Below are 22,986 nucleotides of genomic sequence, written 5' to 3' on the forward strand. Positions count from 1 at the left end.
GTAGGAACAGGGAAAAGGAAAGAAGGAACAGGGAAGAGGAAAGAAGGAACAGGGAAAAGGAAAGAAGGAACAGGGAAAAGGATAGAAGGAACAGGGAAAAGGAAAGAAGGAACAGGGAAGAGGAAAGAAGGAACAGGGAAAAGGAAAGAAGGAACAGGGAAAAGGATAGAAGGAACAGGGAAAAGGAAAGAAGGAACAGGGAAAAGGAAAGTAGGAACAGGGAAAAGGAAAGAAGGAACAGGGAAAAGGAAAGAAGGAACAGGGAAAAGGAAAGAAGGAACAGGGAAAAGGAAAGTAGGAACAGGGAAAAGGAAAGTAGGAACAGGGAAAAGGAAGCAGTGAATAAAGGGAAGAAAGGGCGAAGAGAAAAAAATAGGGAAGAGGAAGAGACATGAAAGGGACAGGAAGGCAGGAGGAAAATGGGAAGGAAGCGTCTGGTAAAGTTGGCTCTCGCTATCAAGGGAAATATAGTTTTTGTTGATGTGTTTAATTAACTTAGAGAGAGAGAGAGAGAGAGAGAGAGAGAGAGAGAGAGAGGGGGGGGGGAGGAGAGGCTGAGAGGCAATGAGGACGCATAGTTAATGAGGAATCCACACCCACCTCTCCTATAATGCAACGAAAGCTTTCCTAAATATCTGTAACGCCAAAAGATTTATATAAAAATAACAACAACAACAACAAAAACAATGATGATGATGATGATAATTACCAACAGAGCGAGGGAAAGAAAACGGGAAGTTGTCTGTTGAAGGAGGAACATAAAGGAAACTAACAGACAGACAGACAGACAGACAGGTAAACAAACGGAGCAAGAGAAAAAAGAACAGAGACGCGGACACATACCAAACAGCAAAAAGAGAAAAACGAAAAGAAAAAAGAAAGAGGTAAATACAAGAAACAAAGCGAAACCAAGAGACAGAGAAAGAGAAAATCAGTGAAGGAAACGAAGGAGACAAAGCAAAAAAAAAAAGAAAAGAAAAAAAAACAGCGAAAATTAAAGTGCACGAGAAAGAGAGAAAACTTATGATGGAACTAGAATAAAAAAATAGCAATAAAAAGTGAGAAAAAAAGAAAAAAGCAAGAAAGAAAGCGAAGCAGAAACTAACACAAAGGAAAGAGGAAGAAAAAACAAGAAAAAATGTAGAAAAAGAGAATTGGAGAAAAGAAGAGGAAAGAGAAGAAGAGAGGGAAGGACACAAGACAAAATAAAAGAAGAGACCAAAGAGAAGAAAAAAACAAAAGATCAAAGAATAACCAATAACAGAAATCAATAAAAAATAGAAAGACGTAAAAAGATAAAAAAAAAAGAGGAGAAAAGAAAAGAGACGACAAGAGAAAAGAGAATAAAGAAGAGAAGAAAATAAAAAAAACGAAAAGCATAACCAACAACGGAATCCAACAACAACAACATAGAACGAAATAAAAAGCTAAAAATAAAACCGAATAAAGGAAGGAAGAATAAGAGGCGAAAAGAAGAAAAAAAAGGCAATAAACGAGTCGACAAATCAGGGCAAGAACGAAGCAGGGATTGAAACGTGAGATGAAGCTCCGAAACTGACTGAGACGAAGCAGTAAACCGGCGGCCCTTTCATCCCTGTGGACCCTTGGGAGGAGGAGGAGGAGGGAGGAGGAGGGAAGAAGAGAAGAAGGAAGGAGGCAAAGGAGGAGGGAGCGAAAAAAGGACACTAAGGAGGAGGAGAAGGAGGAGGAGGGAGCAGTGAAAGAAGATTAAGGAGGAGGAGGAGGCGGAGGAAGAGAAGGAGGAGTAAAAGGAAGGCTAATCAGAAGCCAAAAAGAGAAGAAAAGGAAGAAAGAAGACAAGAGGAGAGAAAGGAGGAAGGGAAGAGTCAAAATAAAGAGGAAAAAATAAGAGAAAAATTAAGGAGAGGGAGGAAGATGAAGAAAACAGATAACTGGACGTAAGGAAAAGCAAGAGGAAGAGGAAGAGAGTAGTAAAATAAGAAAGCAGCAAGAGGAAAGAGGAGCAGAGAGAGGAAGAGAAAGTGGAATCAGAGGAATTGAAAAAGATTAGGATTGAAAAGATTAGGGGAAAGGAAAGAGGAACAGGAGGAGAATGAGGAAGTGGAAGCAAAATATTAGGAGGTATTAAGATTAAGAGAAACACAGAAAGAGGAAAGAGGGATTAAAGAAGAACATGAAAAGGACGATAATCTAGAGAAAAGAAAAGAGTAAAAACAATCGAACTAAAAAAACAAGAAGGGAAAGAAGAAGAAAAAGAAAAAGAAGAGGAAGAAGAAAAAGAAAAAGAAAACCAAGAAAAATAAGGAAAAGAAAAAAAGAAAATAGACAAAAACAAAAGACAAAACAACAAGAAAATAAACAAGATAAAAAAAAAAAAAAAAAGCAAGGCGGCAAAGACAAAGCAGAAAAGAACGAGAAGAAAAGCAAAATAAACAACGTGTCAAAAAGCAAGATAGTGAAAAACAAAAACATGAACTAGAACACGAACAAGAAAAACGAGGGGAACAACAACAACAACAACAACAACAACAACAACAACAACAACAACAGCAAGAGGAGTAGCAGGCAGATCGAGGCGGCGGCATGAACTACGAGGAAGTGCGGTGCGGCTGCCTGTGGGCCAAGCTGCACTACCTGACGCGGGTCGTGGGAGTCTCCACATCACTGGGTGGGTGTGATTCAATAAGACGCATATTACGGCAGATTCTTCAAACGTCGTATTGGCATTTGTTAAGCTATGTGGCAAGTTTGGCTTTATAGTTCCATTTCTGAGACGGGGTTAGTTAGAAGTATTGGGTTTTCACAGAGTTAGATCGAGATATAACAACCCCAATTAAAATTTAGTGAGTATTTTTTAGAGTTTTATGCAGGTTTTCTTTTCATGGCGGCATTTTGGTATTTAGCAGGCGTTTTAGTTTTCATTTCATGCTTTTTTTCTTTATTTTTGCCCTTGAGCTGCTTCCTTTCTGAAACGGGGTAAGTTAGAAGTGTTGGGTTTTCACAGAGTTAGATCTATATATTACAACCCCAGTCGAAATTTTGCTAGTTTTTTAGAATTTTATGCAGGCTTTTTTTTATGGCGGGCTTTTTGGTATTTAGAAGGCGTTTTAGTTTTCATATCGGGCTTTTTTAGTTTTCATTTGTCTTGCCCTTGAGCTGCTGCCTTTCTGAGACGGGGTAAGTTAGAGAAGTGTTGGGCTGTCACAGAGTTAGATCGATATATTACAACCCCAATGGAAATTTAGCGAACCTTTTTTTATAATCGTATGCAGGCTTTCTTTTCATGGCGGGCTTATTGGTATTCAGCAGGCGTTTTAGCTTTCATATCGGGCTTTTTTTTTTGTTTTCATTTAGTCTTACCCTTGAGCTGCTTCCTTAACTGTAAAAGAAAAAAAAGTTATATAAAAAATCAACAAAACCAATAATCACGCCTTGAATAATGAGCCAAGTAAGACAAATCAGCCACATTACTGTTCGCGACGACTATTACGACGTTTAAAAGATCTGGCGTTTGTCTTCGGTAACTCCATTCTCTCTTAGTTAACCTTCGCATATGCTCTCTCTCAACCGTAGTATTTTCACCTCACATTTTCTAACCTTAATATTTTCCCTTGACATTTTTTCCCTTCATACTTTTGTTCGCGTGTCATTCCCTTCACGTTTTGGTCTGCTGCTGCGTGACGTGGTAATTATTCGCTAATGCTTTCTTTCCTTTCTCTATTTCCTTGTGTTTCTATCTCTCTTCCTTTATCTCATTGTTTTTCTTTCTCTTTTTATGCCATTGTATTTTCTTCCTCCCTTTCTTTATTCCATTATGTGTCTTGGTTCATTTTGTTCTCTTTTCTGGTTATCCTTTGAAGTTTTTTTGGGCCATTTTTTTTTTTTTTTTAGCGTTTTTGTTAATGCTCTTATTCATTTTTACCTTTAGTCTTTCTTTATTTAATTTTGTCGATTCGCTTTCTTCCGTTTTCTGGTGCAGTCTATATTAATGTTCTTCCTCCTTCTTCTTCTTCTTCTTCTTCTTCGAGTGTAAAAAGTCATAAGTCATGTTATCCTTGTATAATTCAATGGTAAAACCGCACCTCGAATATGCAGGATAGTTCTGGTCTCCTAATTACAGGAAGGACATTGAAGTAATGGAAAGGGTTCAACGACGCGCCACGAAAATTATTCCAGCCTTAAGGGATCGACCGTACGAGGAACGATCAAGCGACTCAATCTCTCGACACTGGAGAAAAGACGTCTACGAAGGAATACGAGTGTTTAAGTACCAGAAAAGATTCAATAACGTCGACCATTCCAGTTTCTTTGAACTACAAACCAACTCAACGACTAGAAATAACGATTTATCCATTCAAGCGAGGCGATGAAGAACAGACTTTGGCAGGAGTTTCTTCTCAAAACGAGTCATCCGTCACTGGAACAATCTTCTCTCAGAAGTAGTAAATGCAAATACCCCTTGGTCACCCTAGAACCTTTTTTCTAGCATGCGTAACGTTTTTTTAATTCAATTTTTCTCTTTATTCACTCAGGTTTCTTGAATTGTTTTGTTAGGTTTTCTGTTTCTCCTGTTGCTGCTCTCTTTTAATATCCCTATTTTCATATATTTTTAGTTATTTATTTTTTATTTATCTTTTTCTAACTGTCAGTCGATTTTTGTTTTGTTTTTCTGATGTTCTTTTCAAATTTTCTTTTTTGTCATGATTTTGGTAATTCTTAGTTTTTTATGTTATTTTCTCTTTCTTTGCAATAATATATTTTTTCGCTTCTGTTGTTTTATTCATATTCCCATTTGATATTTCTCTTTTTTTCTCTCCATCACTATTTTGACCGGTTTATAGTTTTCTGTATCGAGCTGTGTATTCTCTTTCTCATTTTTTTTTTTTTTTTTTTGGTGTCTATCTTGACTTTTGTTGTTCACTTGTTTTGTTTCTTTTCTTGTCTTCGCGTGGTCCTTCTGCTGTCTTTTGTTAGCTTAGTACACGAATGTTCATATCTCCTCATCTCCTCCGTAGCGTCATTTTCTCGTATTTGTTGTCTTCATTATCCACTTTTCCTTTTTGTTGTTACGGTGAAGAAAGCAGCTCAAGGGACAAAAACACAAACGAAGAGAAGCCCGCTAAAAAAAAAAGTTCATCTGTCCTTTGTCTCCATCTTCTTTGTCTTCATTTGTTTTCTCTTTCTTTGTCTTAGTGTTAGCATGTAGTTTTGTGATCGTGTTCCTGAGTCTTTGATCTTTTAATGAGACTTTCCTTGTTATTTCCGGTGTGTGTTATCTTCTTAGCGTTTTAATTTCTCGTTAGTTCCGCCTCACGGTGTATGCTCAGTGTTATTAATGTGTTTTTCACCTCGATACGCCCTTTGTACATTTACTTCCGTTCCTTTTATAATTTCTTGTGCAACGTCTTTGTATATATTCATTGTATCTATTGTATTGTATTTGTATATTGTAGCTGTGGGCCGTGCTACTCAACATTTCGTCGCCCAAGTTCACATATTTGACAAGGCTTTCATAGGTGTTGTGGGCATTTCCAGGAGCAGTCTTATGATCCTGGTGGTAGTGTGACCCTTCCTCTATACCGTGGACTTAAAGAAACACTCATTAGAACCAGACTGACCCCTCTTTGACCTTTAGAATTAGCTGATGTGAGAAGTTAAAGTGTCTTATAATATCTGCCTATGTGTTGCATCTATTTATGAAGAAACAATTTTATTCGCCTCTTCATTCATTTATCCCGGTAGCAGCGACGGGCAAAATTTGTGGCTTTACCGTGTACCAGCGACGGGCCACATTTTTGCCATGATATAAACCCCCGAAAATAGATGATGCATAAACTGATCACAAATGCGTTGATATGTATCATGAAATGGTTTGCGTTGAGTGATGATTTTTTTTTTCTCGCTTAGAGGGGCCTTTAAGAAACATAATCCCTGCAGCTATCAGGTTATATATTTCTTCATCCATCCTTTCCTTTTTTCTTTTTTTTTACTTCCGGAGCAACATTTTACGAGACCCATCAATCACGAAAACAATATATATTCATCTATCACATACTAATATTTTACCTCTATGAAGAAACTCACTAATTTACCCACTTAACCATTCACTCGTATCTGTATTCATCCTTTTCTTACTTTCCTCTTTTACTTCCAACGCAACATTTTACTAGACCTGTCAAGCAAGAAAGCAATACATATTCACCAATCAACATCGTAATATTTACCTGTCTATGAAGGAACATACTAATTTGTCCTCTCCTTCATGAATCAGTATCTATATTAATTTTTTTTCATGTTTTTATTGTATTTTCAGCATAACATTTTACTAGACCTGTCCATCAAGAAAATAATATACATTCAAACATCAGCATCTTAATATTTTACCTATCCGTTAAGAAACATACTAATTTGTCCTCTCCTTCATGAATCAGCATCTTATTCATCCTTTTCTTGTTTTTTTTTATTGTATTTCCAGCGTAACATTTTACTAGGCCTATCCATCAAGAAAATAATGTACATTCAACTATCAGCATCTTAATCTTTTACCTATCCGTTAAGAAACATACCAATTTGTCCAATCTTTCATTCATTCGTATCTAGATTAATCATTTTCTTGCTTGTTTATTGATTTAGAGGGTAACAATTTACTAGAAACCAATACATATTCACCTATCAACATCTTAATATTTACCTATCCATGAAAAAACATTCCAATTTGTCCGCTCGTTATGTATCTATATTCCTCTCTCATTGCTTTTGTACTTCCAGCGCAGCAGTTTACTAGACCCTTCAATCAAGAAATAAAAGACGTATTCAGCTCTCAATCAGGCAATGTACATATTCATTTATCTACCCCGTCCGGAGCCTTCACAAATTTACCTGCCCAGCCGTCACGCAACACGAATAGCACACACATATTGTTTACTGACCCACCTGTCCATCGCTTTAAAGTTTATCATCACACCCGCGGCTCTCTACCTGTTCAATCCTCCCTATACAATTACAACATTCTAATATTCTGAATCTCTCTATGTAACATTTCTATACTTTTATATCTCTGGTTTTCTTATCGATTGTTTTCTTCATTCTCATAATTTTGATGTAGGTTACCATATCAAGGATCAGTCATTCACGTATTCACTTGCCTCGTTTTCAGTTCTTATTTTGTTTGTCTTTCTTAATCTTTGTTTCATCAGGTCATGAATTATTTAGACTATTTCTGGTACTTTTTTGCGATTTTTCTTCTTTCTCATAATTTTTTTGTCATAATTCTGATATACCTCTTTATAGCAAGCCTCATTTATTCGTACAATCACCTGCCTAACTAACCTTTTAATAGCGTATCACCATAACAGTGGCTCTAAAACTTTTCATATTTCATTAACAAACTTTCCAATGCAATCACAACGCACTCACCTCTCCGCAACAGGCAACGTTTACCGATCCATCCACATGCCCGATACTTTAACTTCTCATCATCGTATTATCGCGTGTCAGTCAAAAGCTTTTTTCAAAATTCATCAACAAACGCTTCAGCTTAATCACAGCATCCGCGCGCCGCCAATTATTCACTAACTCTACATTTTTCAGTTCTCTCTTTCTCTTTCTCTTTCTTCTCTCAATTCAATTAGTGAAGCATAGAGAACATTTCATCTGTCATATATTTTACCTTTTCGTCTATTTCTCTCTCTACCTGCGCCGCTAATGAGTCCTTTACCTGCCTCGGCCCGCCACACACGCGTCTCCCGTGTCACTACATGTCCACGCTAATTGCATTTACCTATCCATCTAATTATATGTCTTTCTCTGCCCAATTACGTTACCTAAATTAGCGTTTCCTTCCTTTCCTTTTCATCTCTCTCTCTCTCAATAATGTAAAGAGTTAATTTACAAAGCATCGTTCATATCTCAGGTAATTTCGAAGCAGCAAAAGGTGAAAAAAATGTTTGGAAATGAAAAAAAATAGTAATAAAAAAATGAGCAACAACAACAACAACAACAACAAGAGAAACAGGAGTAAAACTAAACATAACAATTAAAAGAGAAACAGGAAAACGAGTTCATTTCCTCCTTCGCAAAAATTAAACCTAAAAATCAAGCAGCTCGAACTCAAAATAAAAATAAAACGAAAGAAAAAAGAAACCAGAACTTAAGAAACATTTGAGGTAATTAAGAAACAGGAACAAGGGTAATGGTGGAGGTAATGGTGGTGGTGGTGGTAGTGCCGGTGGTGGTGGTGGTAGTGCCGGTGGTGGTGGTGGTAGTGCCGGTGGTGGTGGTGGTGGTGGTGGTGGTGGTGAACGAGACTTTTAAACCATAATAACAAACATATGAACGAACATTTAAGAAGAGGGCAAGGAGTGCATTGGCTAGCAAGGGAAGAGAGGAAGGGAGAAAGGAAGGAATGAAGGAAGGAAGGAAGGAAAAAATGAAGAGAAGGAAGATATAGTGGAAGGAATAAAATAGAGAAAGAAAAAGGAAGAAAGGAAGGAAGGAAAAAAAAGGGGAGGTATGAGGGAAGGAAGAAGGAATGAAAAGAAGGAAAAAGAAGGGAAGGATGGAAGGGGACAATGAAAGGGAAAAACAAAGGGAAGAAAAAAAGGAGGGAAGGATGGGTGGAAGAGAGCTGAAAAGAAAGGGGAACGGATAATGAATGAAGGAGTGAACTAATGAATGAGTGAATAGATAATTGAATGAATGAATAAGGAAAGGAAGAAAGGAAGGAAGGAATGAAGGAAGGAGGGAAAGGAAGGAAGGATGAAAAAAGAAAGGAATAGAGGGAAAAAGAAAAAATAAGGAAGCATTAATGAAGGAGGAAAGGAACAAAAATAGTGTTGGTGGTGATGATGATGACGATAGTGTTGTTGTTGTTGTTGGTGGTGGTGGCGGTGGTGGTGATGGTGGTGGCGGTGGTGGTGATGGTGTTGATGGTGGTGGTGGTGGCGGTGTGGCTGGCAGCAACTCCGCCCACACAATTATAACGTTCTTGTGTGTACGCCTCATTACCGTGTGTGTGTGTGTGTGTGTGTGTGTGTGTGTAATTCACCACGGCCTGATCACGAGTTGGACTCGCTTTCACCAGCAGGTACCCTCCCGACACGAACAAGTGCATGCTCATTATCGTCAATCTCTGGGTAATGCCAGGACCTCACACACCACACACCCCTTGCTCAAGGGGGGACAGTAACCACTCCTAGTCAACGGAAAGAATCCGGCCTGAGCGGGGCTCGAACCGCCAGATTCTTTCCGTTGACTAGGAGTGGTTACTCTACCCCCTTGAGCAAGGGGGATGGTGTGTGTGGTGTGTGAGGTCCTGGCAGTACCCGGAGATCGACGATAATGAGCATGCACTTGCTCGTGTCGTGTCGTGTCGTGTCTGTGTGTGTGTGTGTGTGTGTGTGTGTGTGTGTGTGTGTGTGTGTGTGTGTGTGTGTGTGTGTGTAGATGTTGTTGTGTTATTGACATAGGAAAGGAAGGAAAGGAAAGGGAGAACAGGAAGGAGAAGATAATAAGAAGGGAATCGAAAGAAAATGTATGAAATAAAGAAGGTTTCAGAAAGGAAAAGACAAGAAAGGAAGAGAAAGACAGAGGAAGGATAAAAAGAAAGGAAGGCCAAAGAAAGGGGTAGGAAAGAAAGAAAAATATAGTTGTGGGAAAGATGAAGGAAAGAGGAGAAAAAGAAGGGATGGAGGGGACGACAGCAAATAGAGATTGCTGAAGAAAGAATGAGACGAAGAAGAGAATGAAGGAAGAAGGGTGGAAGAGGAAAGAGAAAAAATCAATGAAAAAGATTAGGAAATGCAAAGAGAAAAGAAGTAAGTAAAGAAGAGTGAGGAGAATAACCGAGGGGAGACAAGAAAGAGGGAAGAGAGTAGGAAAGGGGATAAAAAATGAAAAGGAAAAAAATAAGAAAATATAATAGAGAAAAGTTAAGGAAGGGAGTGAAGGGAAAGCTAAAGGAGACGAAAAAAGGAAGAACGAAAGGAAGGAAAGGAGGAAAAAGAGAGGAACGGTGAAGGGAAAAGGAGAAACCCAGAAGAAAACAGGAAAAGGAAGAAGTGAGGGGCTGGAGGATGGAGAGAGAACAAGCTAGAAAAAAACAAATGAAAAAAACAATGAGTGGGAAAAAAAAGAAAATAAGACGAGGAAGAGAAAGAAAATAATTATGTACTCCGACTTTTAAGAGTGAAATTACTGAGAAGAGAGTGTGTGTGTGTGTGTGTGTGTGTGTGTGTGTGTGTGTGTGTGTGTGTGTGTGTGTGTGTGTGTGTGTGTGTGTGTGTGTGTGTGTGTGTGTGTGTGTGTGTGTGTGTGTGTCAGAAAACTCACCAGACCGAGGAAACACTAAAAGCAGGGAAAAAGGGAGAAAAAAATTATATATACACACAAATATTTTCCAAAAAAGACTCTCTCTCTCTCTCTCTCTAACACACACACACACACACACACACACACACACACACACACACACACACACACACACACACACACACACACACACACACACACACACACAGGCAGGGATTTAAAAACTGAACATGAAAGTGAAATCTGGAAAAAAGGGATGACTGGGAAAAAGAATAAATGAATGAATAAACGAATGAGAGAAAAAAATAATAAAACAAAGAAACAAATAAAATACAAAAAAAAAAAATCACCAACAGAATCAGCGAAAAAAAAAAGAATATAAATAGGCAAGATAAATAGAAGGAAAAACACACTGACATGATACCTGATAAAAAGGGATAGGTAGATAATTAAGGAATCAGCCAAACATAGATAGATAAGATATAGAGATCAATAAATAAATAGATTGTCGGTGAGCATAGACTGACAGGTAAAAATGTGTGGAAAAATTAGCTGGTTGATTGACGGACTGATTAAGAGATGGACAGACACGAACTGATTGACTGACTCGTAGAAAAGGGGAGAAAAAGGTCAAGATATAAGGTCGGATGAAAATAGAAATAGAAAGATGGATAGGTAATTAGATATAGATAGATAATTAAAGATGAATAAAGATAAGCACATTAATAGGTTGAGAAACAGACTGAGTAATACAAGAAAAATAATATATAAAGTCAGGTAAATATACAAATAGATAGACGGATAGGTAGAGATAGACACATAATTGAAGATTGGAATAAAGACGAACACAGTAATAGGTAGAGAGAGACAAACTAATACACAGATAAAGAGATACATAACAGACGGAAAAACATGCACTTATCACAACAAACTAACAAACAAACATTTAATACACTCCCATCAGATGCCGAAACTCAGGACGACTTAAGCAAACACAAGTTTCTTAAAAGCTATCAAGAAAATGTCCAACACACACACACACAGACACAGACACAGAGACACACAGACACAGACACACACACACACACACACACACACACACACACACACACACACACACACACACACATGTACGTACGCAAGGGAACGTTTGTGTCAGAACGTTTCAGTGCCACTTCGACAGAAACCTTTAAATGAGAGCGTTTGGGCGAAAAGGGTTGAAATAGAGAGAGAGAGAGAGAGAGAGAGAGAGAGAGAGAGAGAACGTTTGAGCGAGAAAAGTTGAGGAAATCCATACGTCTCGTTCCTATATATACATAAACTCTGTAAACTTTGCTGCTTCGTCTCTCTCTCTCTCTCTCTCTCTCTCTCCGCTCTTTTAAACCGATGTAGGAAACGAGGAGAAAGAAGATAAAAAGAAAATCTATATACTGCCTCACATCACTCCGATACCGAGCGAGAGCGAGAGCGAGAGAGAGAGAGGAGGTAAAAGTCAAAAAACAAGTGACATTTCACATATTCTCTGCCTCTCTCTCTCTCTCTCTCTCTCTCTCTCTCTCTCTCTCTCTCTCTCTCTCTCTCTCTCTCTCTGCCTATGCCTTCTGCTCTCAGTGCGTTCCTCTAATATAATCAATGCAAAACATCAAACACTATCTTCCCCTTCTCTTCCTCCTCTTTTCTTTCTCCTCCTCCTCCTCCTCCTCCTCCTCCTCCTCGTCCTTCTCCCCCTCTTTTCTTTTTCTCTTCCTCCTCCTCATTCCTCTCTATCCCTCTTTCTAATCTTCCTTTCTCCATGTCATTCTCCGTATTATAACTATTCCTTTTTTTCTATAAACCCTTTTTCGTACTCCTCTTCCTCCTTCTCCTCCTCCTCCTCCTCCTCCCCCTCCTCTTCTTCCTCCCTTTGAACGATAAGCTTTGGATATACGAAGATATGTGAAAAAATGTCTTTCCACGAACCACGCTGCTTATCTCAGGAAGAGGAAGAAGAGGAAGAGGAGGAGGAGGAAGCGAAGAGAGAGGAGGAAGGGAAGGAGGAGGAGTGGGAGGAGGAAGATGGATAAAAATAAGAAGAAAAAAAAAAAGACCTATTCATGTGTAAATACCGACGTCCATAAACCGTACGAGAGACAAACACAGACAAACAGACCGACAGGAAGACACGGACAGAGACAGATGGACCGAAAAACAGAGATAGGAAGACAGAATGAAGAAATAAAAAGACAAACTGGTACATCTCCATAAACACAAGATACACAAACACAGAGATAGACACAAAGACAGATAGATAGACAAACAGGCAGAAAAAAATAAAACAGACTGACAAATTTTACAGACAAAAAAAAAAGAAACAGACAGAAGGACAAAGACAAACAGACAGAAATAAAGAAATAATTAGGCAGTCATTTTTAATTAACAAAGAAAGAAACAGATTTATACTAACAAAATGACAAACAGACAAACAGATATACAGACAGAAAGAGAGAGTATCAAACAGTCGGAAGGACAGACAAACAGATAGGCAGAGAGAGACACACAGACAGACAGACAAATAGACTGACAGATATAGATAGAGACAGATAGACGAGGCTGAAAGGGAACGACTTGGGTACACACACACACACACACAGACACACACACACACACACACACACACACACACACACACACACACACACAGAGGCGCCACAAGGAAAATAGCTTCGGCATCTTTTCCTCTTAATTTCACAAGCACACAAACTTCGCCATGTCGAAACTGAGAATATTTTCCATTTGGCCTTTTTATCATAGCTTCCATGGATGAGAAGAGGAGGAGGAGGAGGAGGAGAAGGAGGAAATAGGAGGAGGAGGAGGAAATAGGAGGAGGAGGAGGAAATAGGAGGATGAGGATGAGAAGGAGGAGGAGGAGGAACACAAAGGAACACAAGTTCTTTGCCACTGTTGGAACCCTCCTGCAGAAGTAACTAATGCGAAGGCCATCAACTCAAAAATATACATTGTCTTTTGGAGAAAGAGAAGGAGGAGGAGGGGGAGGAACACAAAACAAAGTAAAAACAAACAACAGCAGACCTGATGGTCCTTACGAGGCTGTTTGTGACAAGCTACACTAACTATCTAATCAAAGGTGGAAGATGAAGGACAGCAAAGGCGAAGGCTCCTCCCCACCCCCCATCCCTTCAGCCAAAGCTGGCATGAAAGGAAAAAGAACCACGCAGCATGGAAAAACTGAATGGAAATTATGTAAGAAAGAGGAAAGAACTACCATTACTGCTACCACTAACCGGGCGATAAAAACGGACAAGGACACCAGTATTCGAAAGAACTTAACGTTATTACGACAATGAGTAATATCTCAGTTGCTGGTTGGATTTAAAATACTTGTCTAATCTATTCTTGAAGGCCGTAACTGTTGTACTATCAACGACATCACAGGGTACAGAGTTCCAAACAATAACAACTCGATTGAAGAAGAAGTGTTTGGCTTCGTGCGACGAGAATGTGAGGGGGAGAGGATGCGAAGGACAATAATGAGGAGGAGGAGGAGGAGGAGGAGAAGCAGCAGAAGGAAGAAGAGGAGGAGGAGATGGTGGAAAAGGAGAAGTGTGAGGATTTGAAGATATGTAAGAGTAGGAGAACGAGGCGTATACTAATAATAATAATAATAATAATAATAATAATAATAATAACGTAAACTACAATAAAACGCCTACAACTAACACTGCTACTACTACTACTACTACTACTACTACTACTACTACTACTACTACTACTACTACTACTACTTCTTCGACCACTGCTTAAGAGAAAGTTTTAAAGAAAGGTCAGAGCGTGCGGAGAACTCAATTCCTATTTTCTTTATGTTTTTGTTGTTTTCGTCGGGGCCCACGTAGGAGGAGGAGGAGGAGGAGGAGGAGGAGGAGGTGGAGGTGAAGGTGGAGGAGGAGGAGGAGGAGGACACTGGGAAAGAAGAAGAAAAATGAGGTAGAGAAGAAAAGAATGAAGATGAGGAGGAGGAGGAGGAAGAGGTGGAGGAGGAGGAGGCTGGTAGGGAAAAAGAAAAATGAGGAGGAGAAGAGAAGAATGAAGATGAGGAGGAGAAGAGAAGAATGAAGATGAGGAGGAGAAGAGAAGAATGAAGATGAGGAGGTAGAAAAGAAGGAGGAGGAGGAAGAAAGAAGAAAGAAGCGGGATGGAAGGAGAATGGAGGAGAATAGCCGAATAAGGATAAATATGAATGAAACGGAAAAAAGGAGAAGAAACAACAATCGGATAAAAAGGAGAATAAAGAGAAGAGAAAAAAAAGAGGAGGAAGTAAGAGGAGAGAGAGAGAGAGAGAGAGAGAGAGAGAGAGTGTGTTTGCGAGAGGCGAAGTGACAGGGAGTTGAGTAAATGTAAAGGAAGAGGAAGTGGAGAAGAAAAATGGAACGAGAGGAAAGGAGACAGGAAGAAACGAGAGGAAAATGAGAATAAGAGAGAATGGGAGGAAAGAGGAGACAGGGAAGAGAAATTGTAGTGATGGAAAAGAAGGCGGAGGAGGAGATAGAAACAAAAGGCAGGGAGGAAGGACGACAGAGGAGAAGAGAAAAAAGGAGAGTAAAGGAGAGGAGAGAATAAACAAGTAAAATGGGGAGCGAATGGAGGAGGAGGAGGAGGAGGAGGAGATGGAGGCGGAGGAGACAGAAACGAAGGCAGGGAGAAGAGAAGAAAGAGGAGAAGAGAAAAAAGGAAAATAAAGGAGAGGAGAGAATAAACAAGTAAGATGGAAAGGGAATGAAAACAGATGAAAAGAAAAAACGAAAGAATAAACGAGAGCGTGAAAGATAGAGAAACATGCAATAGGCGAGGGAGAAATATAGAGTAAAAAAGAAGGAAAGGAAAGAGAGAAAAGGGCAAAGAAAACTTGGAGAGAAAGAATTGAAAAAAGAGGCAAAGAATAAAAAAATGGAGAGAAAACGAAAGTAAAGAAAAGAAATGGGATAAGAAAAGGACAAGGAGGAAATGGAGGAAAGAAAAGGGAAAAAAAGCAAAAAGGAGGAAATGGCAAATGGAAAAGAAAGGAAGAGAAATGAGTTTCCGACCAGTGAAATTCTCTCTCTCTCTCTCTCTCTCTCTCTCTCTCTCTCTCTCTCTCTCTCTCTCTCTCTCTCTCTTCTCTCTCTTCTCTCTCTCTAATCCGTCATTCATTACTTAGGACTTTCTCTCTCTTTATTTTTATCTTCCTTTCATCCGCTTCTCTCCTTCACCCTTCCTCTTTTACCTCCTCCTTCTCCCACTCCTCCTCGTCCTTGTCCTCTTCCTCCTCTTTCTCCTCCTCCTCCTCCTCCTCCTCCTTTACTTTTATCTTCCTTTCATCCCCTTCTGTCCTTCATCCTTCCTCTTTTACCTCCTCCTCCTCCTCGTCCTCTTCCTCCTCCTCGTCCTTTTCCTCCTCTTCCTCCTCTTCCTCCTCCTCGTCCTCTTCCTCCTCCCCCTCCTTAACACTTCTCATTACACGCCGAATTCAAACCTCGCGTCCTTGAACGAAATAATATAACGCATTTGATTCCTTCTTTACGATTTCCAGATAACTTCGTCCTACCCCATTTCCGCCCTCTCTTCCTGCCTCCCTCCGTCTCCCCTCTTTTTTTATCGCCTCCTCCTCCTTTTCCTCCTCCTACGTAAACGATGAACGCTGAAGGGAGAGAGAGAGAGAAGGGAGGGAGGGAGGGAGAGGAGGGAGAATACGAGAGGAGTAGAATTTTTCGTCTATTTACTCTCATAATTCAGCGTGTTAGCACCGCCATTAGGAGCGAGATTTGTTGAGTTTGCCCTATTAAGAACTGAAGAGAATGGGTTTTAACTTCTCCTTTTCATTCTCATTACGCCCTCTTTTTTGGAGTGTGTGATTTTCTCTCTCTCTCTCTCTCTCTCTCTCTCTCTCTCGTCAGTTACTCGCTTCACTGATCTTTTTTCGACATCGGTGTTCGAAAGTGCAGTTGCTACTAATGATTCTCACTCACACACACACACACACACACACACACACACACACACACACACACACCGCTACCGCTCCGGTAGCTCAGTCGGTTAGAGCGCCGCGCTGCAAGGCTTCACGGCCAAACAGGCGGAGGTTCGAGCCCTGCTCAGGCCGGATTCTTTCCGTTGACTAGGAATGTTTACTGTCCCCCCTTGAGCAAGAGGGATGGGGTGTGTGGCGTGTGAGGTCCTGGCAGTACCCAGAGATCGACACTAATGAGCACTTGCTCACGTCGTGAGGGTACCTGCTAGCGAAAGCAAGTCAAACTCGTGATCAGGCCGTGGTGAATTACACACACACACACACACACACACACACACACACACACACACACACACACACACACACACACACACACACACACACACACACCACGTATTTTTTAACCCAACTTGATACGTCCGAGTCTAGAAACAAACAAACAAAAAGTGGAAGTGCCGAGCCTTCAATTAAATATCAGCAAGTATAAAAAACATGCATAAAAGTAAAATTGTACAAAATTGATATTTTGCAAATTGTATTTTTCTCCTGAACTTGAGGATAAAAAAAGTTGTAATAATGAGCAGGATAACGAAGACTTTTTTATACTGGCGGTGTGTGTGTGTGTGTGTGTGTGTGTGTGTGTTGAGAGAGAGAGAGAGAGAGAGAGATTAATGATATGTGTCCTCATTCTTGTTACACAGACGAGCAAATTCTGAGTCGTAAATTTTGTGAAAGAAATATAGTGTTCCGCAGAAATACAGTATAATACGAAAATGTGAAAGATAATGACTCTCTCTCTCTCTGTCTCTGTCTGTGTGTGTGTGTGTGTGTGTGTGTGTGTGTGTGTGTGTGTGTGTGTGTGTGTGTGTGTGTGTGTGTGTGTGTCTCTGTATCTCAGCCAGGTTAATTATATTTCTCTATTATACATTACATGGCAAAAAAGTAATCATGTAATAGCAGTAATAACAGCAATAACAGAGTAATAATAAGAGTGAGCGGCAAGTAAATAATAGAAGTAACAGTTGTAATAATTTGGATGCTTTCGTTTTTATGTTTTGGGAGCAGCGACAGCACGCCTTTTTAGTATATTTTTTTTTTGGCCTTTAAGCTGCCTCCTTTGCTGGAAAAATAAAGGGTAGTAATAGTAGTAATAAAAGTAGTAATGTGTGTGGCGGACGAGGGCGCGTGTGTCTCTCTCTCTCTCTCTCTCTCTCTCTCTCTCTCTCTCTCTCTCTCTCTCTCTCTCTCTCTCTCTCTCTCTCTCTCTCTCTCTCTCTCTCTCTCTCTCTCTCTCTCTCTCTCTCTCTCTCTCTCTCTCTCTCTCTCTCTCTCTCTCTCTCTCTCTCTCTCTCTCTGTGTGTGTGTGTGTCGTGCAACTATTTTTGGGGGGGTTGGTGTGTTTGATAACTTCCTTTTCCGTTTCCTCTTCCACATCCTCCACTCCTTTTTCTCCTCCTCCTCCTCCTCCTCCTCCTCCTCCTCCTCCTTTTCTACGTTCGACCTTTCCTCTCTCTTCTCATCATCTCCACCTTTCCCCCTCTTACAAAACACCAAGTGAGCTTCAAATAGTTTTCAAAAGGATGTTGTATTTCGTCGCTAAAACCGTATATTTTTTCTGTCCTGAATGTCGTAGAAAAAGAGAGAAGGTCATAGGAGAGAGAAGACGAATGGGTAAGGGACAGGAAGGTGACAGAACGCTGGGTGTAGGGGAATAGGTGATGGAAGAAGCAACGACATGGAACCTATAGAAGAAATTGGGTGAATAAAGTCTCTCTCTCTCTCTCTCTGACCACCCCTTCACTCTCGCTCTCCTCTTCTTTCTCCTTTTTTCTCTTCACTTTCTATCCCATTTTCCTCTTCTCCCCTTTCCTCTTCACCTCCGTCTCCATTTCCTGCTCTCTCTCTCTCTCTCTCTCTCTCTCTCTCTCTCTCTCTCTCTCTCTCTCTCTCTCTCTCTCTCTCTCTCTCTCTCTCTCTCTCTCTCTCTCTCTCTCTCTCTCTCTCTCTCTCTCTCTCTCTCTCTCTCTCTCCTCTCCTCTTCCTCCTTCTTCTCCTCCCCCCTCCTCCTCTTCCCTTCCTTCCCCCCCCTTTGCCTCCCTTCCCCAAGAGACACCCAACTTCCCCTTAAGCTTCAGGAGGGGAATTTTGTGTCGTTTATGTCCGTCACACACACACACACACACACACACACACACACACACACACACACACACACACACACACACACACACACACACACACACACACACGCACACACACACACTCTGACTCCTCCAGTTTCAGTTTTCTTGTTATTATTCAGTTTCTTTTTCATTTTTCTTTTTCTTTTTTTATTTATTTTTTTTTTTCATTTTCTTCAATTGGTCATTCTTGTCCGGTGGGATGCTGCTGATGTTTGTGTTGTCTTTTATTTACGTTTTTCCTTTTTTTTCTTTGTTTTCTTTCGTTCCTTTTTTTCTTTTTTTACCTTTCGTGTCCTTTTTGTCTTTGTACTTCAATCCTCTGTGTCTTTCTTCTCCTTCTGCTTCTTTTTCCTCTTCTTCTTCTTCCTCTTTCTTTTCCTCTTCTTCATTTCCTTCTTCTTCTTCTTCTTCCTTATTTTCTTCTTTTTCTCCTTCTTCCTCTTCTTCTGCTGCTGCTATATTTCATTTTTATTTTTCTTCTTCTTCCTCTGCCTACAACATTTTTTAATCATTGTGGTACACCTGCCTCTTCTTATTCCTCTTTTTCTTTTTCTTCTTCTTTTCCTTCTTTTTTTCTTTTTTCTTATTTTTCTCCTTCCTCTTCTTCTGCTGCTGCTATATTTCATTTTTATTTTTCTTCTTCCTCCACTGCCTACAGCATTTTTTAATCATCGTGGTACACCTGCTTTGTTTTCCTTTGCTCACCTTTGCCTTGCACTTTCTAATCACGTCTAGCTGGGCTTTGGCGACGCACGCGAGTGATGAGGTCAACTTCCTTGCTTTTTTTACTTTTTCATCCTCTGACGGGAACTAAAAGCGGAAAGAAAAATCTGAGAGAAAGTTTGTGAAGTCCGGGATTAAACCTCACCGTATGTATCTTTTCACGAGTCTTCCTCTCCGTTTTCTTTTCTTATTTTTTTCTCTTCTGCTTCTATTACTATTTCTACTACTACTACTACTACTACTACTACTACTACTGCTACAACTTGTTTTTATTTTGCGTTTGCTCCTATTGCACTTTTCTTTCTCTTACTTAATTCCAGCGCTCTCTGCCACACTAACTCTTTGTCTCACTCTGGGTCACACGACAACAATGAAACACAACGCTCAAAACTCTTTCAGCTTTCTATATTCCTAGCCTTCTCTGTGGCACATAAACGTTCTCTTATGCATTCTATAATATCACAGTAAAGCACTCTGAGCAACCCTATTACCCCAAGTGTCAAATCTACAGTCTAAACAATGCACTTTTCACGCTTTTTTTCAATGCTTGGCCCATAACGCCGGCAGACTTCCTTGGTTGGGTTGCTGATCGGCTCCAGACCGTTAGTGACGCAGGCAAGTGACTTATAGCGGCATCATCTTGCCTGGCTCGTGCTGCCTCCCGGATTTCCCCTTGATCCACTTTGGAGAGTTCCGTTAGAGCCCGAGTTGATAGGTGGTCATTAGGACAGCTTGTGGGTAGTCTCCAGCCACTCGAATGTAAATTGTCAGCATGTAGCGGCGGGCGGTACTTGGACCCGGGTTTCGGGATCACCATTTCAAGATAGGATTATGAGCATTATGAAAAAAAGAAAGCAGTCACAAGAAAATTCTAATCACTAGGTCTCTCTTCCCCACATAAGCTGCCAGAGTAGAAATATTATGAAAAAAAGAAAGCTGGCAAAAGAAAATTCTAATCACTAGGTCTCTCTTCCCCACATAAGCTGCCAGAGTAGAAATATTATGAAAAAAAGAAAGCTGGCAAAAGAAAATTCTAATCACTAGGTCTCTCTTCCCCACATAAGCTGTCAGAGTAGAAATATTATGAAAAAAAAGGAAGCTGGCAAAAAAAAATTCTATCATTAATTCTCCAGCACACTGACCACTCCCACACATTTTCCGCCACATCAACACATTCTATCAAACTGTTACACTGTATCTCCTGCACACTGCTGCCCTTTGTCACAATAACGTACCCTGCGTCACACTTTATGCCTGTTAAAGCAATCTGCGCCACACTCCGCATTATGTCACATTTGAAATCACGCTAACATACTCACAGCCACACAAACATTCTCTCTTTTTTCGTGTCTTCCTTTCGTATAATTTTTAGCATATAATTCATATTTTACTTTTGGTGTTCATGTAATTTTCTTATATTAATCTCTATTTTTTTTTCGCTTTTTCGTTTTCTATCCAATATTTATTTCCCACCTTCTATACTTCTCTATTCCTTTGCTCACTTCCTATTCTTGATTTTTAGTTTTCATTGTTTTTCCATTAACCTCCACAGTTTTTTTCTCCATTTTTTTCTTTATATTTCTGCTTTTCGTGTTCTTTCCAATAATATTTTCCCATCTTTTGTTTTCCTCTTCCTTTCCCCACACACAAACACTTTATCACACTCCGCCAAACTAACGCATTCATCAACATGCAGCCAACTACAATTACACCATTTATTACACAACGTCATTTTCCCGGACTTCATGCTACAGAAACACACTAAAGGGCACACACACACACACTATCACACGTTGCCATAATAAAAACACATTCAGATCTCCAACAACACCGTCTATCATCTACTTTACGTCCCTCTCTCTGACCTCATGCTACAGAACCGGCATATGACCACAGATGTTGCGCCGACTAAACGAAACTTTCCAACGTTATGCTACAGAAGCACGCTCAGAGTCACAGCAACCGTCTCTATCACATTGTCTAACTAACGCATTCAAACCGACATTTACAAACTCTATCAAGCTATTCCACGTCCTTCTATAACGCGCTCAGAGCCAAACCAGCACCCTTTGTCACCCTCTGCGTCACGGCAACACACTCCGCGCCCCGCCGACACACTCTCCCGCCACACGTTGTTGCGGGAGTGACCATCAGCGGCACTCATATTGTGTCTTTATGATCGTGCCGCCCTTCTGTTTCGATTTCCTCCGTTTGCTGCGTGTGTGTGTGTGTGTTTGGTTTTCGTTTTCTGCTTTCTGCTTTCTCTTCGCTTCTCTGGTTTCTTTCGTTCCTTTTTCCCCCTTGTTTGTTTGTGTTTGTGTTTGTGTTCGCTTCCTTCCTGCCTTGTTTTCCTGTTCCCTTTGTCTTCTCTTTTCACGCGTTTTCTGCTTTTTTCTCTTCTCCGTTTTCTTTCGTTTAGTTTCCTTCCCTTGTGTGTTTGTTTTCGCTTCCTTCCTACCTTGTTTTCCTGTTTCTCCTTTTTTTCTTTTGTTTTCTTTTCTTCTCCACTTTTCACGGGTTCTGTTTTTCTCTTCCCTGTTTTCTTCCGCTACGTTTTCTCTCCTTCGTGTTGGTGTTTGTTTTCGTTTCCTTCCTGCGATGTTTTCCAGTTTCTTTTTTTTCTCTTCTGGGTTTCCTTGTTATTCATTTTTCACGGGTGTTTTGTTTTTAATTCACTTCTCGTTTCGTTATTTTCCCTGTTCTATTTCCCATTCTCTTTTCTTTCGGGTTTTCTCTTTTCTTGTTTTTTTCCTCTTTTCGGTTTTCTTATTCTTCTCTTCTCAATTTCCTTTTTGTTTTCCTTCTTTGGGATTATTTTCTCTTTTTCAGTTTCCTTTCTCTCCTCCAACCTTTCTTTTCACTACTTTTTTTTTATTTTATGTCCCTACTTCCTTCTGTGTTGTCATCTTTCTCCCAATTTTTTTCGTGTCTTCCTTTCGTAAATTTTTTAGCATTTAATTAATATTTTACTTTTGGTGTTATTTTTTTTTTCTATCCAATATTTTTTTTTCCCACCTTCTCTACTTCTCTATTTCTTTGCTTACTTCCTATTCTTGATTTTTAGTTTTCATTGTTTTTCCACAGACCTCTAACAGTTTTTCTCCATTTTTTCTTTATATTTCTGCTTTTCGTGTTCTTTCCAATAATATTTTCCCATCTTTTGTTTTCCTCTTCCTCTCCCCACTTCCTTTTCTCTACTCATCAATTTCCATTTTTCTCAGTAACCTTCACAGTTTTTTTCTCCATTTTTTCTTTATATTTCTGCTTTTCGTGTTCTTTCCAATAATATTTTCCCAGCTTTTGTTTTCCTCTTCCTTTCCCCGTTTCCTTTTCTCTACTCATCAATTTCCATTTTTCTCAGTAACCTCCAACAGTTTTTCTCCATTTTTTCTTTATATTTCTACTTTTCATGTTCTTTCCAATAATATTTTCCCATCTTTTATTTTCCTCTTCCTTTCCCCACTTCCTTTTCTCTACTCATCAATTTCCATTTTTCTCAGTAACCTCCACAATTTCTTTTTCCTCTTTTTTTCCTCCTTTTCTTCCACGTTTCTCTCTCCTTTGACAACTTCCTTGCCTCATTTCTCCCGCAGATTACCTTTCCCATCTATTTCCCTTCTATTTTTCCCTCTCATTATATTCCCTTTGACGGTTTTTCCCTTCGCTTCACATCCAATTATCCTGTCTTTTCTGCCCACCCTTTGTAATCTTTCCGCCACTACTATTTTCCTAGTCTTTTCATACCTATTCACGATTTCTTTTTTTACTTATTTCCTTGTCTTCTCCATT

The 22,986-nt window shown here is 39.8% G+C and overlaps 1 protein-coding gene across 1 annotated transcript in view; it reads left to right on the forward strand.

Annotated features, from left to right (window-relative positions):
• Nucleotides 1-22,986, forward strand: part of LOC126997806 (uncharacterized) — a 104,386-nt gene that overhangs the window by 33,239 nt on the left and 48,161 nt on the right. The window contains exon 2 of the mRNA XM_050859019.1: nucleotides 2,470-2,650. Within this exon, the coding sequence (XP_050714976.1) occupies nucleotides 2,470-2,650 (181 nt within the window). The remainder of the gene's footprint in view (nucleotides 1-2,469; nucleotides 2,651-22,986) is intronic.

Source organism: Eriocheir sinensis, chromosome 13, assembly GCF_024679095.1.
Source record: "Eriocheir sinensis breed Jianghai 21 chromosome 13, ASM2467909v1, whole genome shotgun sequence".
Lineage (NCBI taxonomy): Eukaryota > Metazoa > Arthropoda > Malacostraca > Decapoda > Varunidae > Eriocheir > Eriocheir sinensis.